The sequence below is a fragment of the Oncorhynchus mykiss genome, chromosome 12, assembly GCF_057628025.1.
Source record: "Oncorhynchus mykiss isolate SJ-2025 chromosome 12, ASM5762802v1, whole genome shotgun sequence".
Taxonomy (NCBI): domain Eukaryota; kingdom Metazoa; phylum Chordata; class Actinopteri; order Salmoniformes; family Salmonidae; genus Oncorhynchus; species Oncorhynchus mykiss.
This window is the reverse complement of record NC_143033.1, coordinates 8,808,011-8,827,561: the sequence shown is the minus strand read 5'-3', so window position 1 is coordinate 8,827,561 and position 19,551 is coordinate 8,808,011. Positions and strand designations below refer to the sequence as shown.

Here is a 19,551-nt window from a genome sequence, read left to right as displayed (position 1 = left end):
GTATGGAGTTTGGAAAGAAGGGTGTGTCGTGTTGGCAGTAATTATGATTCATCTTGGCTACAGAGTTAAAAAAAAAAAAAAAAAGAAGACTAATCTTGACATTTCGAGGCATACTCTGTAGGACTGCCAGGGACCTCGTGATACCATATTATCATGATACTTCAGTGCTGATACAATGTGTGTTACAACTCTATATATTGTAATTCGATGTTCCAAACATTGCTCACCATATGTCTGCTGCAGAGGGACAAGATGGAGACACGAGAAAACAAGTTTTGATCAGTCATGGAAATACTAGCGCAGACATTTTTTTCTGCTCCCTATTTAAAAACAAGATGGAGAATAAGCTATGAAGGAAAAATACTGGTATTTATGTTCAGATGCAGCCAACTAGCGCAAAAATTATATTGCGATATTGTCAAAACGACCGCCCCCTTCAAGAGGCTGAAGAAATTTTGCTTGACCCCTAAGACCCTCACAAACTTCTGCAGATACACCAATGAGAGCATTCTGCACCGCCTGCAACCTCACACTGCCTGCCCTCCAGGAGATCTACAGCACCCGGTGTCACAAGAAGGCCAAGAAGATCAAGGACCTCAGCCACCTGAGCCACAGCCTGTTCACCCTGCTACCATCTAGAAGGCAGAGACAGTACAGGTGCATCAAAGCTGGGAACGAGAGACTGAAAGAAGCTGTTTATCTCCAGGCCATCAGGCTGTTAGTCATCATTAGCCGGCCTTGGTACCCTGCCCAGAACCTTAGACACTGTCCCTATAGAGACTGCTGCCCTATATACATAGTCATTGAACACTGGTCACTTTAATAATGTTTACATACTGTTTTACCCACTTCATATGTACATTGTAGACAGTTTTTCCATACATTATCTATACTGAAGAACAAACTTCAATGATTTTACTGAGTTACAATTCATAAAAGGAAATTAGTCCATTTAAATACATTTTTTTTTATTAGGCCCTAATTTATAGATTAGCATACCTAATTTACTAGCTAGTTAGCTAGAAAGCTAAATGGTTAGCTTATGCCAGATTGGACGGAGTCTGGACAAAGTGAGGGAAATTGTCTCGGAGAAACTGAAGATATACCACAGGAAGATCTGAGTTGGAGTGTGCCCATAGGACTGGAAAACCCACCACCGGCCCAGGTGACAGGCCCAGGCCGATAGTCGCCAAGTTCCTGAGGTTCAAGGACAAGGTAGTGGTTCTGGAAAGAGCCAAGAACTTGAAAGGAGTGTACATCTTCCGCAACGAGGATTACCCTGAAGCTGTGGGCCAGAAGAGAAAATAACTATCCCAGCCATGAAAGCTGCCAGAGCGTGTGGGAACATTGCTTACATCTGATATGACCGGCTCATTGTCCACCCTCCCTCCCAGGAGCCTGGAAGGAACGAGAGAGCCAAGCCTATGGGTAATGTAGCTTCAATGCTGCAGCACACACACACACACAAACACACACACACACACAAACACACACACCAAATGATTAATGGACTAAATGTATATTTTGCTTTGTTTGCTCTTTTCCATATTATGTCTATCTTGGAGAAGCTACCCAAGAAAGGGCTGAAAATAGCCCATATTAATATGTAACCTTAGAAATAAGGTTCATGAAATCAATAACTTGCTAACATCTGATGGCATACATATATTAGTCGTTTCTGAGACTCGCTTAGATAATTAATTTGATACAGCAGTAGTAACAGGAATGCCTATGGGGGAGGTGTTGCTATATATATTCAGAGCCATATCCCAGTAACGCTTAGAGAAAAATCTCATGTCAAGTGCTATTGAAGTGTTGTGGTTGCAGGTTCACCTGCCTCATCTAAAGCCTATTATTTTGGGGTGTTGCTAATAGGCCACCAAGTGCCAACAGTCAGTATCTAAATAATGTGTGTGAAATGCCCGCTGGTGTAAACACAGAGGTGTACTTTCTTTTGGACCTGAATATTGGCTGTCTTTCATCAAGCTGTCCGCTCAACAGGAAGCTTCACTACCCACTGCCTGTAATCTGATTCAGGTTATTAATCAACCTACCAGGGTGTTTACAAACACGACAGGAACAAGATCATCCACATGCATTGATCACATTTTTACTAATACTGTAAAGGAACAAGATCATCCACATGCATTGATCACATTTTTACTAATACTGTAGAACTCTCTTCTAAAGCTGTATACACACACATTGGATGTAATGATGACAATATAGTGACTATATCTAGGACAACCAAGGTTCCTAAAGCTGGGCCTAAAATAGTCTTGGATCATCAAAGTTTTTGCTGTGACTATGTGAATGATGTAAAAAAATGTGTGTTGGTCTGATGTGATTTTAATAAGGAACATCCAGACGCTACGCCTTTTAATGAATTTATGAAATGGCTTCTTCCAATTATTGATAAACATGGGCAACTGTTAAACTAACTTTTTAAAACTGGCTCCATGGATTGATGAGGAATTGAAAAATGGTATGGTTGAAAGATGTTGGAGGAGGGGGGGGGGGGTCAAAAGGACTGTTTAAGTCTGGCTCACTTACTGGAAATTGTGACTAAACTTAACAAAAATAAGAAACTTATGAAGCCAATATCAATGATATGGGAAATAACTTTGGCATACTTTAAATTACGTTGTGGGTAGAAAGACACATTGAACTCCACTGAATCAGATGGCTTATTCATTACAAAAGTATGTAATGTTGGCTATTATTTTAATGATTACCTCATTGGCAAAGTGGGCGAACTTAAGCAGTTAATGCCAACAACGAACAGTGAGCCATCGTATTCAGGCATAAAAAAATGAATAATGAAAGAAAAGCACTAAGTTATAATTTTGTAAAGTTAGTGTGGGACAGGTGGAAAAATTATTGCTCAATACTGAACTCCTGGCATTGACAACTGACACGGAACCCAAACCGGCTGCGTGCGTGTGCCATCGTGCATCAATTTATTTTGTCCCCCCACACCAAACGCGATCATGACACGCAGGTTAAAATATCGAAACAAACTGAACCAATTACATTAATTTGGGGACAGGTCGAAAAGCATTAAACATTTATGGCAATTTAGCTAGCTTGCATTTGCTAGCTAATTCGTCCTTGGATATAAACATAGTTATTTTACCTGAAATGCACAAGGTCCTCTACCCGACAATTAATCCACACACAAAACGGTCAACAGAGTCATTTCTAGTCATCTCTCCACCTTCCAGGCTTTTTCATCTTTGAACTTATATGGGGATAGCCATCTAAACTTTCATAGTATTACCACTACGGCCAGCAACACAGTTCGTCTTTCAATCACCATGTGGGTATAACCAATGAGGAGATGGCACGTGGGTACCTGCTTCTATAAACCAATGAGGAGATAGAGGCAGGACTTGCAGCACGATCTGCGTCACAAATAGAACTGACTGTCTATTTTAGCCCTTGGCAACGCAGACGCTCGTTGGCGCGCGCAATAATTGAATAATATAGATTTCTAAATTAATTTTGTAACGCACGTGACGCGTGCAGTGTAGTCAGGGTATTAGATGAAAAGCTACTGAGGATGGTAGCTGACTCTATAGCCACTCCTGTCTGTCATGTCTTTAATAGAGGAAATTCTTTGTCCTCAGGCCTGGAGGGAAGCCAAAGTCATTCCGCTACCCATGAGTGGTAAAGCGGCCTTTACCTGCTCTAACAGCAGACCCATAAGCTTGCTTCCAGCTCTTAGCAAACAGTTGGGATTTTTTGGGACCAAATACAATGCTATTTCTCAGTAAACAAATGAACAGACTTTTAGCATGCTTGTAGAAAAAGGCAATCAACATGTTCTGACTGCACTGATACACATGACTGACAATAAGATTGTGGGAGCTGTACTGTTAGATTTCAGTGCAGCCTTTGAAATTATTGACCATAACCTGTTGAGAACTTGTTTTATGGATTTTCAACCTTAGCTCTGAATCCATGATATAGCAATGTATCTAATAGAACTCAGAATGTTTTCTTTAATGGAATATCAAACATGTAGGCCCTCCTAGTTTATAAAATATATTTACCGATGACACCCCACTGATATTAAAGCCTTTTGTGAATGTATTTGAGATTCTTCAAATTAGCCACCATTTGCCTTGACAGCTTTGCACACTCTTGGCATTTTCTCAACCAGTTTCATGAGGTAGTCACCTGGAATGCATTTCAATTAACAGGTGTGCCTTGTTTAAAAGTGAATTTGTGGAATTTCTTAATGCCAATCAGTTGTGTTGTGATGAGGTAGGGGTGGTAAAATACCATGTCCATATTATGGCAAGAACAGCTCAAATAAGCAAAGGGAAACGACAGTAAGACATGAAGATAAGTCAATCTGGAAAATTTCAAGAACTTTTAAAGTTGGTTTTTGCAACTTCACTTGAACAATCAAGTGCCATGATGAAACTGGCTCTCAGGAAAGGAAGACCCAGAGTTCATTAGTGTTAATTGCACCTCAGATTGCAACCCAAATAAATGAGTTCAAGTAACAGACACATCTCAACATCAACTGTTCAGAGGAGACTGCGTGAACAGTGGGTTAACTGCCTGTTCAGGGGCAGAACGACAGATTTGTACCTTGTCAGCTCGGGGATTTGTACTTGCAACGTTCCAGTTACTAGTCCAACGCTTTAACCACTAGGCTACCCTGCCGCCCCATGGTCAAATTGTTGCAAAGGAACCACAACTAAAGGACGCCAATAAGTAGAGACTTGCTGGGACCAAGAAACACGAGCAATGGACATTAGACCGGTGGAAATCTGAGCTTTGTCTTTGTGAGACGCAGAGTAGGTGAACGGATGATCTCCACGTGTGTGGTTCCCACCGTGAAGCATGGAGGTGGTGGTGTGATGGTGCTTTGCTCGTGACACTGATTTATTTAGAATTCAAGGCACACGCTACCACAGTGTTCTGCAGCGACATCCCATCTGGTTTGCTCTTAGTCCCACTATCATTTGTTTTTCAAAAGGACACTGACCCAGCACACCTCCAGGCTGTGTAAGGACTATTTGACCAAGAATGAGAATGATGAGTGCTACATCAGATGACCTGGCCTCCACAATCGCCCAAACTCAACCCAATTGAGATGGTTTGGGGTGAGTTGGACCACAGAGTGAAGGAAAAGCAGCCAACAAGTGCTCGGCATATGGGGGAACTACTTCAAACTGTTGAAAAAGCATTCCTCATGAAGCTGGTTGAGAGAATGCCAAGAGTGCAAAGCTGTCAAGGCAACGGGTGGCTACTTAAGAAATCAAAATATATTTTTGAGTTACTACATGATTCCATGTGTTATTTCATAGTTTTGATATCTTCAATATTATTCTACAATAGTAAAAAAAAAAAAAAAAACCTTGAATGAACAGGTGTCCAAACTTGACTGGTACTGTACACGTTAGCGACCACAGTTAATGAGGTCACCGAAGCCCATAACGACGAGTTTTGGAATGGGTGGGCAGTATTAAGCTCGTCCTGAACATCTCTTACAACTTAAAGCGCTGTATTTGGTACAATCATTCCCTAAGCGCTAGACCTCCGCTGAATCTGGTAGTGAATGGTGTGGCTGTTGAACAAGTTGAGGAGACTAAATTGCTTGTTGTTAACCTTGGCTTGTAAACTGTCTCGGTTAGAACTATATAGATTCAGTGGTTGTAAAGATAGGGAAAGGTCAGTCCGTAGTAGATGTTCTGCTTTTTTGACACACTACACAAAGCAAGTCCTGCCGTCTCTAGTTTTTATCTTGATTATTGTCCAGTCATGTGGTCAAGTGCTGCTAGAAAATACAGTTAAGCTTTAGCTGGCCCATTGTAATCAGAGAGCTGATTTTATAAATACTATACTACTATAAATACTATGCCAGTCTCTCTTGGCTAAGAGTTGAGTAGCGACTGTCTGCATCACTTCTTCCTTCTTATAAGAAAGTGTTGATAAAGCACAGCTCTGAAACGCACACTTACCACACCAGACCCAAGGGTCTCTTCACAGTCCCCAAATCCAGAACAAATTCAAGAAGGCATTCAGTATTTTATATAGAGCCCTTATTGCATGCAACTCTGTTCCATCTCATATTGCTCAAATTAAGCAGCAAACCTGGTTAAAAAAAAAAAAAAAGATACATCGACACCACATGACACATGGTCCTTATTTGACCTAGATAGTTTGTGTATGTATTGATTAGAGGTTGGACGATTATCATTTTTCAACGCTGATGCCGATTTATTTGAGGACCCCCAAAAAAAGCCGATACCGATTAATCGGCTGATTTAAAAATATATATATATAATTATTTATATATATACAATTATTTATATATATATATATGTATGTATTTGTATTAATGACAATTGCAACAATACTGAATGAAAGTGCAATATGTGCCATGTAAGAGAGCTAACGTTTTAAGTTCCTTGCTCAGAACATGAGAACATATGAAATGCTGGTGGTTCCTTTTAACATGAGTCTTCAATATTCCCAGGTAAGAAGTTTTAGGTTGTAGTTATTATACTATTTCAATTCAATTCAATTCAAGGGCTTTATTGGCATGGGAAACATGTGTTTAACATTGCCAAAGCAAGTGAGGTAGATAATTTCTCTCTATACCATTTGTATTTCATGTAGACCTTTTAACTATTGGATGTTCTAATAGGTCTTCTAATTGCCAGCCTCATCTCGGGAGTTGATAGGCTTGAAGTCGTAAACAGCGCAATGCTTGAAGCATTGTGAAGAGCTGCTGGCAAATGAATTAAAGTGCTGTTTGAATGAATGCTTACGAGCCTGCTGCTGCCGACCACCGCTCAGTCAGACTGCTCTATCAAATCATAGACTTAATTATAATATAATAAAACACAGAAATATACGAGCCTTGGGTTAATAATAATAATAATATGGTCAAATCCGGAAACTATCATTTCGAAAAACAAAACGTTTTATTTTTTCAGTGAAATACGGAACCGTTTCGTATATATTTTGTATTCCGGACTCGTATTTCTCTTTTTGATACTGCTCATTCTGTCTTAATTATTTTATAAACTTGTGGATGTGTGTGTTGCTACATATTGCTGCTCTGTTGTAGCTAGAAACTTAAGCATTTCGCTGCACCTGCGATAACATCCACAAATCTGTGTATGCCACATATAAACTTTGATTTACATGTTAGGTTGGGATGCCCCTCTCTCTTCGCCCAGCCCCAGGTGATGTGTAGTTCTGTCTGAGCAGTAGTAGCCAACACACACACACACACACACACACACACACACACACACCTCTTCTAAAGACTAAATCCTGGAACCCTTGATGTGTGGCTATCTACATTTAATGACCTAGTCAGCACCGGTTGGCTAAGTATTAAGTGGCTCTCCCGTCCAGGCTGTGTTTGTGCTGCGGTGTGGCATTGTTCACTCCAACAGAGAGAAAAGCCCCTCCACCCCTCCACGCTTAGTGCTGTTTGTGTGGTAGCCAGCCAGGCAGCTATTGACCTCAGCTGCCACTGAGAGCTTGCCAGCAGCAGTTCTCCACTCAGCCCTCCCTTCAGCAGCACAATACATTTGCCTTACGTAACTATCGCTGTGACCGGAGTGAAGACCACTTTTAGTCCTCTTATCTGAAACATGGAAACCTGAGGAAGGGGAGGGGGGGGGGTTAAACAGTGAAAGACTTGTCACACAACACCATGTTTTGTGCTGAAGCTTTTTGTTGTTGTTGAGGAATTACCGTGTCGGGGACATAATCCCTTCCATAGTTTTTTATAAGCAAATATTTCACTTCCAAGATGGTATGTTGGAGTACAGTAGTTGTTAGGCACTAACCCCTAACCACTGTTATGGTGCAGCAGTAGTCTGAGGAGAGAAGTCTGATTTGTAATTGCCTGTGTGTTTGACATTCTACTGTTTTGGTGGTGTTTGTCCCAAAATGGCACCCTATCCCCTACATAGTGCACTACTTTTGATTAGAAACCATAGGGCCCTGGTTAAAAATAGTGCTCTATATGGGGAATTTGGGGACGTAGCCTAGGAGTCGGTGGTTAAGCGTCTGAGTGCTGTTATGTTGATGAGTCAGTCTGACAGACAAAACAAATGAAACACCTACACGGCTGAATTAAAACTAATTAACTCACTGTTGTGTGTAGAGGGGTGCCTGAACTATGCAAGCGACTTCATCTTAACCACATTACACTCTTGAGTAATGCAACAATTAACAAGCATGTGCAGACGAGGGGGTCATTCTTCTCGTCTGTAGGCTACACTCCTTTCATTTTTAGCTTCAAGACAAAAGCTCAGAGTTGCTAACAGCATGTCTTCATCAAGTAACATTAGCCTATTTAAAAAAATGCATATTCATATGAGGGTTAATCGTTACAGTACACTTACTGTACAACATTACAACAAACCAGACTGCATTTTTTAGCAATGTCGTGCAAATCATTACATGTGGTAAAAGCAAATTGTGACGGAAAACGGGGGTGTAAGTGAATTCACTGCGGATTTGCATCAGGCTGTTTCATATGGAAGCTATACCCACCACCAAATAGGATTTGTCAACATTCTGCCGTCTGATCAACTGCAGCCTACTGACGACAACCACAGGTAGCCTAGAGCAGCCTACTGATGACAACCACAGGTAGCCTAGAGCAGCCTACTGACGACAACCACAGGTAGCCTAGAGCAGCCTACTGACGACAACCACAGGTAGCCTAGAGCTGACGACAACCACAGGTAGCCTAGAGCTGACGACAACCACAGGTAGCCTAGAGCAGCCTACTGACGACAACCACAGGTAGCCTAGAGCAGCCTACTGACGACAACCACAGGTAGCCTAGAGCAGCCTACTGACGACAACCACAGGTAGCCTAGAGCAGCCTACTGACGACAACCACAGGTAGCCTAGAGCTGACGACAACCACAGGTAGCCTAGAGCTGACGACAACCACAGGTAGCCTAGAGCTGACGACAACCACAGGTAGCCTAGAGCAGCCTACTGACGACAACCACAGGTAGCCTAGAGCAGCCTACTGACGACAACCACAGGTAGCCTAGAGCTGACGACAACCACAGGTAGCCTAGAGCTGACGACAACCACAGGCAGCCTAGAGCTGACGACAACCACAGGTGCAGGAAGCCTAGATCCCATCTGGTCCAGAGGGAAGCAATTATATTTATAGCCTAAAATAGGCCAATTTTATTTGTGTTCTGAGAAAATGTGAATGGTCAAATTTGGTTTATATTCAAGCTTCAGTTGGTTAGGCTACCTACTCCTTTTTAATCCAAGATGATTGACTGGAATGAATCAATCAATACCATAGTGATGAACTACTGAGTATTTATTTTTAAATTACAGATGCAAAGGCCTTTACCATGCAACCCTGCATACAGCCAGTTCAGCCCAGTTTTAGTTTTTGTCCAATCGCTGTTGTCTCTTTCTGTGTGAAGGGTCTGGAGTTGGTGAGGTTAAAAACAATTTCCCCACTACCTCTGGGACCCGTGGTGACACCTCTGAAACCACACAATGTCACAACTGAAAGAACATACAAATAGGATATGTTGACGGTATCGTCATTAAAAAAATATATATATACAGTGCCTTGCGAAAGTATTCGGCCCCCTTGAACTTTGCGACCTTTTGCCACATTTCAGGCTTCAAACATAAAGATATAAAACTGTATTTTTTTGTGAAGAATCAACAACAAGTGGGACACAATCATGAAGTGGAACGACATTTATTGGATATTTCAAACTTTTTTAACAAATCAAAAACTGAAAAATTGGGCGTGCAAAATTATTCAGCCCCTTTACTTTCAGTGCAGCAAACTCTCTCCAGAAGTTCAGTGAGGATCTCTGAATGATCCAATGTTGACCTAAATGACTAATGACGATAAATACAATCCACCTGTGTGTAATCAAGTCTCCGTATAAATGCACCTGCACGGTGATAGTCTCAGAGGTCCGTTAAAAGCGCAGAGAGCATCATGAAGAACAAGGAACACACCAGGCAGGTCCGAGATACTGTTGTGAAGAAGTTTAAAGCCGGATTTTGGATACAAAAAGATTTCCCAAGCTTTAAACATCCCAAGGAGCACTGTGCAAGCGATAATATTGAAATGGAAGGAGTATCAGACCACTGCAAATCTACCAAGACCTGGCTGTCCCTCTAAACTTTCAGCTCATACAAGGAGAAGACTGATCAGAGATGCAGCCAAGAGGCCCATGATCACTCTGGATGAACTGCAGAGATCTACAGCTGAAGGTGGGAGACTCTGTCCATAGGACAACAATCCTTTTATTGTATATTGCACAAATCTGGCCTTTATGGAAGAGTGGCAAGAAGAAAGCCATTTCTTAAAGATATCCATAAAAAGTGTCATTTAAAGTTTGCCACAAGCCTCCTGGGAGACACACCAAACATGTGGAAGAAGGTGCTCTGGTCAGATGAAACCAAAATGGAACTTTTTGGCAACAATGCAAAACGTTATGTTTGGCGTAAAAGCAACACAGCTCATCACCCTGAACACACCATGCCCACTGTCAAACATGGTGGTGGCAGCATCATGGTTTGCTGCTTTTCTTCAGCAGGGACAGGGAAGATGGTTAAAATTGATGGGAAGATGGATGGAGCCAAATACAGGACCATTCTGGAAGAAAACCTGATGGAGTCTGCAAAAGACCTGAGACTAGGACGGAGATTTTTCTTCCAACAAGACAATGATCCAAAACATAAAGCAAAATCTACAATGGAATGGTTCAAAAATAAACATAACCAGGTGTTAGAATGGCCAAGTCAAAGTCCAGACCTGAATCCAATCGAGAATCTGTGGAAAGAACTGGAAACTGCTGTTCACAAATGCTCTCCATCCAACCTCACTGAGCTCGAGCTGTTTTGCAAGGAGGTTTTTCAGTCTCTCGATGTGCAAAACTGATAGACATACCCCAAGCGACTTACAGCTGTAATCGCAGCAAAAGGTGGCGCTACAAAGTATTAACTTAAGGGGGCTGAATAATTTTGCACGCCCAATTTTTCAGTTTTTGATTTTGTTAAGAGTTTGAAATATCCAATAAATGTCGTTCCACTTCATGATTGTGTCCCACTTGTTGTTGATTCTTCACAAAAAAATACAGTTTTATATCTTTGTTTGAAGCCTGAAATGTGGCAAAAGGTCGCAAAGTTCAAGGGGGCCGAATACTTTCGCAAGGCACTGTAGGTGACCCGCCCAAGGATTACAATGGCAGAAAAATCCCCGACATGGTGTAATTTAGGCCTACATCTTTTAAAAGTCTGTCTTTGGTACTCTATTGGCTTCGGAAACCAGTCAGTTGAAATGTTTCACTGAAAACGGCTTGGCTCAGCTGACCTAAGCTGAAGTGACAACAGAATACTGTTGTTTGTGTTGTCAGAATGTGTCCCAGAATGTTAATCTGATCAAATAATTTGATGCGCGCTACATCGTTCCTGACTTTTTTACATTCCTATCAATGAATAGCCTAAATCATGTAAGCCTTAGTTGACATGTCTGTGCACTCAAGACATTGCTGTTCTTATAAGAAACAACTTAAGACATTGCTGTAAACAATTATCCCAAATCTTGAACATGTATTATTTGTTTGTGTGACATACGATGACGAGAGAGAACTAAAAAGGCGGCAAGCTGTTAAATATGAAAATCCACCCAAAAAGGCAAATTCTTTGATTGTCCGAACTTGAACTGAAATCCTGTGACCATCTTTTGAGCTCTGAGATTCCAATCATGGATGACACACACACACACACCCTGTCCTGGCCTCAGTCTGACCTCTGAGAAGGGGCCTCTTCTCAAGCTCACTGGACTGTATCAGGGGTGTGTGTGTGTGTGTGTGTGTGTGTCAGGGAAAGTCACTTGATCGTAGTTGTTTCAGTGCATTTACCACCATGCGTGTATGTGTTTTGTTCAAGCTTCCCCTATTGGCTGGTTTCTGTGTCACTCAAACAGTGTTATGCTGCCTTCCAGACGCTGTCACATGAAGCTGACTGTGTGGAAGACATTCTGAGGGTAAGCACTTCTCAAATCTTTACTAATGAATCGTGTAGAGGTGGAGGTTGCTCAGTTTGCTAGTGTTCATTATCATCGTGGCTAAAAGAGGGATTTAGTTGCTGAGCACATGGCCACTTTTCACATTCCTGTGTTAAATCCAACCCATGTTTAAAGAGCTAACTAGCATTTATTCAGGACAGAACCCCACTTCATGTGCTGTATGAATGCGTCATAGGGGTCCTGCTGGGTAGGGTAGTTAGTCCTCATCCTGCTGGATAGGGTAGTTAGTCCTCCTTGTCCTCACTGGGTCCTGCTGGATAGGGTAGTTAGTCCTCCTCGTCGTCGTGCTGGATAGGGTAGTTAGTCCTCTCTGGGTCCTGCTGGGTAGGGTAGTTAGTCCTCCTCACTGGGTCCTGCTGGGTAGGGTAGTTAGTCCTCTCTGGGTCCTGCTAGGTAGGGTAGTTAGTCCTCCTCACTGGGTCCTGCTGGGTAGGGTAGTTAGTCCTCCTCACTGGGTCCTGCTGGGTAGGGTAGTTAGTCCTCCTCACTGGGTCCTGCTGGGTAGGGTAGTTAGTCCTCCTCACTGGGTCCTGCTGGGTAGGGTAGTTAGTCATCTCTGGGTCTTGCTGGGTAGGGTAGTTAGTCCTCCTCACTGGGTCCTGCTGGGTAGGGTAGTTAGTCGTCCTGCTGGGTAGGGTAGTTAGTCCTCCTCACTGGGTCCTGCTGGGTAGGGTAGTTAGTCCTCCTCACTGGGTCCTGCTGGGTAGGGTAGTTAGTCCTCCTCACTGGGTCCTGCTGGGTAGGGTAGTTAGTCCTCCTCACTGGGTCTTGCTGGGTAGGGTAGTTAGTCCTCCTCACTGGGTCCTGCTGGGTAGGGTAGTTAGTCCTCTCTGGGTCTTGCTGGGTAGGGTAGTTAGTCCTCCTCGACCTCCTCACTGGGTCCTGCTGGGTAGGGTAGTTAGTCCTCCTCACTGGGTCTTGCTGGGTAGGGTAGTTAGTCCTCCTCACTGGGTCCTGCTGGGTAGGGTAGTTAGTCCTCTCTGGGTCTTGCTGGGTAGGGTAGTTAGTCCTCCTCGACCTCCTCACTGGGTCCTGCTGGGTAGGGTAGTTAGTCCTCTCTGGGTCTTGCTGGGTAGGGTAGTTAGTCCTCCTCGACCTCCTCACTGGGTCCTGCTGGGTAGGGTAGTTAGTCCTCCTCTCTGGGTCCTGCTGGGTAGGGTAGTTAGTCCTCCTCGCTGGGTTGACTCCCCTCTCTCTCTGCCTACTTCAGGAAATGACCCACTCCTGGCCTCCTCTCCTGACTGCCATCCAGACGCCCAGCACAGTTGAGCCCTCCAAGTTCTCCTTCCCAGTCAAGGTGAGCCTGAAGGCCCTCTGAGCCTGAAGGCCCTCTGAGCCTGAAGGCCCTCTGAGCCTGAAGGCCCTCTGAGCCTGAAGGCCCTCTGAGCCTGAAGGCCCTCTGAGCCTGAAGGCCCTCTGAGCCTGAAGGCCCTCTGCGTTGCCTGAGATGCACAACTTACTGCAACTACACACTATTGTATTAGCTTTAGGTATTCAACCTTAAACACTTCAGGCCATGGGTTCTACTCTACTAGCAACTTAGAATCCCCCCCCCCCCCAAAAAAAAAATAATATCTTACACGCGTGTTCCACTTAGTCAGTCATTCACAGCACCTACACTACATATGTTAATCATCAGTGTTGTAGTCTGTTGTCGTAGATTCTGAGGGAAAGCATAACGCCTCCCTTGTCGTGTGTGTGTCACTAAGGCTGGTCGCCTCTACTTTGTCCCCTCACAGGAAGCACAGCATGTCCCACCTGCGTCTCCAGGACAAAGTAAGTCAATGTGGAGGATTGGGAGTCTATACTCACTGGATATACCATATTACAACATGTTAATGTGGGGGATTGGGAGTCTATACTCACTGGATATACCATATTACAACATGTTAATGTGGGGGATTGGGAGTCTATACTCACTGGATATACCATATTACAATATGTTAATGTGGGGGATTGGGAGTCTATACTCACTGGATATACCATATTACAACATGTTAATGTGGGGGATTGGGAGTCTATACTCACTGGATATACCATATTACAACATGTTAATGTGGGGGATTGGGAGTCTATACTCACTGGATATACCATATTACAACATGAAGTTAAACACTAGCTCAGCAATGTACTTCTTAAAGTAGAACAAGGCTTTTATTAGCTCATTGGCAGTTGATGGGGGGTCGCTCTTGTGCAGCCCTGTTTCCGTGGTTGTGCTGTAAATGCCAGCTGGGTGCCCTCTCTTGCTTTATCTACATTTGTTTCTCTGTGTGTATCTTGCTCGCTCTCCTTCCTTCCCTTTCACTCCTCTCTCTTTCTCAATCCACCACAACGACACCTTCCCTTTTGGTGTCAGATTGTAAAACCCTCCCATGGCCTCTTAACATCAAAACTACTGGAGGAATGGTCACTTCCTCCACTCCTGTCGCTCGCTCTCTTTATGCCCTCTTTCGCTCGCTCGCCCTCTTTCGCTCGCTCGAACTCTCGCTCGCTCGCACTCGATCTTTCGCTCGCCCGACCTCTCGCTCGCCCTCTCGCTCGCCCTCTCTATCTATTGTCATCGCCGGCGGACGCCGTCACAAACACTTAAACCTCTGGTCCCCCGCAGTTAGAAAGTTGTCCATATTGTTCATCTCCCCGTCTATTGAACTGGATGGCCAAGAAATAATAAACCGCTAGCTTCTCTCAAATGAGCTCTGACCCTTGATTGACCTCGTATGCCTGGATCTCCTCCACTGAGCTGACTGATTTGGTGACCGGCCGTGATGCTGTTTATTGCTGCGTCCTTTATTCTGTCTGCGTTTTTAGTAATGATGTTGTTTTGGTGTTCCCTCTTCTCTTCCCAGAACACTATGGATCACCTCCACTAGCCCCGCCCTCCATCTGTCAACAGAGCTCATGGTGAGTATACCCTTCTCACCCTGTGTCAAGTCCCCAACGAGGAGCTACGCTGTGCCCCAGGCCCTGGCCTTCTGTTCGGGTTGAAAACGTTGCGGTGACCCTATAACCCCCCCCCCCCCCCCCGCTCTCAGATTAGAGGTTTCACCGGCAGATTTATTTATTTATTTATTTATTTAATTTTACCCCTTTTTCTCCCCAATTTCGTGCGTGGTATCCAATTTTTTTGTATTTTTTAGTAGTTACTATCTTGTCTCATCGCTACAACTCCCGTACGGGCTCGGGAGAGACTAAGGTTGACAGTCATGCGTCCTCCGATACACCACCCAACCAAGCCGCACTGCTTCTTAATACAGCGTGCATCCAACCCGGAAGCCAGCCGCACCAATGTGTCGGAGGAAACACCGTGCACCTGGCAACCTTGGTTAGTGCACACTGCGCCCGGCCCGCCACAGGAGTCGCTGGTGCGCGATGAGACAAGGATATCCCTACCGGCCAAACTCTCCCTAACCCGGATGACGCTAGGCCAATTGTGCGTCGCCCCACGGACCTCCCGGTCGTGGCCGGTTACGACAGAGCCTGGGCGCGAACCCAGGGTCTCTGGTGGCACAGCTGGCGCTGCAGTACAGCACCCTTAACCAGAGGAGGCCCTTCACCAGCAGATTTGACCACCCTGCTCACAGATTAGAGATTTCACCGGCAGGGACACATAGCAGGAGCCTCTGCCACATATTCCATTTCTCTCTTTACAGACTGAGCCTGCAGAGGGCCAGTGTCCTCACACAGCCGTGTGTGTCACAGTTTCTTATCTAAACACCTTTCTGTGTGTTGTAGTAGAACACAGCTGGGAGATTCCCACCTCGTCTCTTTAACGTCAGTGAGGACATGGTCAAAAAAAAAAAACAGCCGCGAAATTACGTACCAAAACTATTGAGATGAGATGAAGTCCCCTTACAATATGACATACAAAAACGCCATGTCATGCATGCACCTCACCTGTGTGTGATGGGGACCTCCGAAACCAAGTGTTCCCCAAGTGACCCCCCCCCCCCCCCCACAACACCTGAGCACAGGAAGGCGTTGAGGGCTCGGGCTAGTGGGCCCCAAGCGTAAACGGCTTCTGTTGGTGTATGCACCCAGGGGACAGTCCTATTACAATAGACAGGTGGGCTGACAATCCTATTTCTAGCTACAGTACAGGTTGGGTGGATGGTGAAAGAGCTCTACAGTATCCCCCTTTTCACTCACCTATACCTGAAAACCGTAAGGTTCCCAAATCTCCACAGAGGAACTGGAGCTCTGTCAGAGTGACAGGCATGCCTGCAGGATTTCTTTTTGCCTGATTTTAGATATGTTCCTGCTTATCGCCTCCAACATTTTGGTAGGCTAATTGTTAGTCAACTTTGTCTATAATTAGATACATACAGCTTCTCTTCTGTCATTATATGTTGCCCTAGAAGACTAAATCAACCCTTGCTCACCAGAATGTCATAAATCGATAGAATGAACGCTTCAATTTAGTTTCACAACTGTGTAAAGTTTTCTTTGTCATCTCTGCTTCTTTCGTGGAGCAAAGACGTTTTAGGGACCGGGGAGAAAATGCAATAACAAAAAAATATTTTCCGTCTAAACTTTTGACCGGTGGTAAGGAAATAGAAATCTGTGAAAAACGACTCAACGTGTTTCTGATAATATTTCAGTTTGGCCTGGATGATTAGTATAATTAAAAAAATCAGCTTTTATGACGTTGGTGAAGAAAGTACCTCTACAGATGATATCGAACTGCACATTCACACTCTCTCAAAATTCTGAAAGAAAGAAATCATATTTCTCCACTCTTGTTCCCGAGTGAAAATGTTGCCTTTTTTAATTTGGTGTGTCATGATAATGCAAGGAATGCTTCATTCTGCAGGAGTTAAGATTAAGGCAATGTGAGAGGTTCAAGACGTACAGTCCAGTGTCCAGATTTTTAGTTTACATTTCACCCATCTGAACAGTATCCCTGCAAGTTCCCTTAGCACTATTAGAAGTGCCCGTCTTGTGACTGTCGAATATGTATGGCGCCTCACAATCATCACGCATAAAATCACTGCTATCATCCTTTTTTACCACGTCACCAAATCTTTAGCAAACATTTATCTATTTATTTATTCTCTCTTTTACTGAATTAAACTCCGACATTGTCCTTTTTTGCCTTGTAGGCAGGCTATTTGGCGTGAGTGCAGTTATGCCTTAGGCTTTAGTCAAGGATGCCAGATAGCTGAAAATAAATGCCTAAAATATAGCCTGTAGATATACATTTCACAAGAATTATACATTTTATGGTTTTTAAGGAATTGTATTCTCTTTATTCAACCCGCCCGCCCACCCTTCATCCACACAATATTTTGTGACCCTAAACTCGTCCGCCCCGCTGATATAACCACGGTTGACCACTGGTAATGAGTCAACACGCGCATCATCATCCTCCACTCACTCTTAGGGGGCCAAATATTTTGCTAGCTCATGGAATGTGCCCATCTCTTGTCAAATTGCAGCTATGCCACCTAGCCTTGGCTATATTAATTTTGTGTAGGTAGCCCTTAACTCGGGGTTTATGGCGACGTTGCAGGGGAAAATCACCATCTTTAACTAGGGCTGTTCTGGTGACCGTATTACCGCCACACCGGGAGTCATGGCCGCGGTAATATTCCACGTGACCGTTGGGTCTCAGTAGCCTCCTTTTATCCATTCTGGACATGCGTTTGTAGTACCCAACTTGCTAACAACGTTCAGGTGTACTAATGGCCTCGAACTCATGGATCTATTGTCCCTCTAACCACTCTGACATCAATGCAAATTAAATCTAAAGTCACATCAAACACTTATCATCAAAACAGTATCGTGCTTTTTAAAACTCACCTCACTGTGATTTTATCAATTTCAAGATGGAAGTTCAACAGCAGGTTGAAACTGAGTGTAAAACATGGTCATTGTGGATGTTGTTTCAAAGCCTAACATAATGAAACAGACAGCGCTTTCTAAGGGGGGGTGATTAATTCCAAAACACCCATAAGAATATTAGTTAATGCATATGCATGGGCCCAATCATAGCCTACTGCATATTACGGGTGGCAGATAAACGTTTACAAAATATATTTTTTTACCTTTTTTTATTTTATTTTACCAGGTAAGTTGACTGAGGACACATTCTCATTTACAGCAACGACCTGGAGAATAGTTACAGGGGAGAGGAGGGGGGATAAATGAGCCAATTGTAAGCTGGGGATGATTAGGTGGCCATGATGGTACGAGGGACAGATTGGGAATTTATCCAGGACACCAGGGTTAACACCCCTGCTCTTATAAGTATCATGGGATCTTTAATAACCACAGAGAGTCAGGACGGACACCCGTTTTAACGTCCCATCTGAAAGAAGACACCCTACACTGTGTGATTTTTAACATGTCTTTGGTACGTAATTGGTCTAGCTAGCCTATACTCCAAAATGAAATATTCTAGTAATCACCTTTTTGAGTGTGGACTGTATTATTAGGTATAGTGGATGGTTACCTTATGCTACACATCACATTTATGGTCGCTCAACATAGCCACTTCATATGAGCACTCGGTCTGCAATGGACTGGCCTACAGCCTGTGGCATGGTGCACAGCCACTTATATAAGGGTGGGTCTAATCCTGAATGCTGATTGGTTAAAACCGCATTCCAGCCGGTGTCTATTCCACAAATTACCACTGGCTAAATCTATGATCTTAAAATGCCTATTTACTCAGATGGAATAGAAGGCAAACCACTTTTTGTAATGGTGAATATTAAATGAATTTTATTAGACATTAGATGAATATTGAATGGATTTTATTAGACCATAACCGGCTGACAAAATGTCATCACCGATTCACCCCTAATCTTAACTCGATACATTGCTTTTTTTTTATAAAACAGTATTGCTTTTTTTTTTTTGTCATGCTGTGTCAGGATATGAAACTTTCATTCTCTGTCCTATCTTAACCTGCTTATCTGATTTGAATCTGGGTCTGTCTCTGTGTTCTCTGGTTGCGAGTGACTCTACTCGGTCTCAGTATGGTTGTAACCCTGTTCTTTCTCTTTCTGGTCCCCCAGTACGGTTACAGCAGCACATTCCAGTGGGGTGGAGTCAGCCAGCTCCAGTGACTCTGAGAGCAGCTCAGGGTCGGAGTCAGGCAGTGAGAGCAGTGAGAGTGGGACAGAGGCCCCCCCACAGCCCCTCAGGAGTAGTAGCCCACCTGTGACAAAGGTACAATCGCACAGCACACTGATTAGTCATGCACTCAGAACACTTAAGTAACGTGCTTTGATCATATACACTGTGGGGTCAAATTTCCTGGACACAAATTAAAGTCCCGGACTAAAATAAACTTGCTCAATGGACAATCTCAGAACTAGATTTAGGCCTCTAATCTGCGCCTGGTCCAATATGTTTCTTTACATTGATGTTATATTGTCTGTCTTGTCTGTAATTCTCATGCAACTTGCTTTGTCTTTTAATTGATACAGTGCCAGTCAAACGTGGGGACACACCTACTCATTCTAGGG

General features: G+C 43.7%; 1 protein-coding gene across 2 annotated transcripts in view; it reads left to right on the top strand.

Annotated features, from left to right (window-relative positions):
• The window catches only part of LOC110536914 (AF4/FMR2 family member 1), a 78,037-nt gene that overhangs the window by 26,626 nt on the left and 31,860 nt on the right, over window positions 1-19,551 (top strand). For both annotated transcript variants that reach the window (XM_036936810.2, XM_036936811.2), the window contains exons 4-8: window positions 11,996-12,037; window positions 13,290-13,376; window positions 13,819-13,855; window positions 14,926-14,980; window positions 19,099-19,252. In XM_036936810.2, coding sequence (XP_036792705.1) covers window positions 11,996-12,037; window positions 13,290-13,376; window positions 13,819-13,855; window positions 14,926-14,980; window positions 19,099-19,252 — 375 coding nt within the window. The remainder of the gene's footprint in view (window positions 1-11,995; window positions 12,038-13,289; window positions 13,377-13,818; window positions 13,856-14,925; window positions 14,981-19,098; window positions 19,253-19,551) is intronic.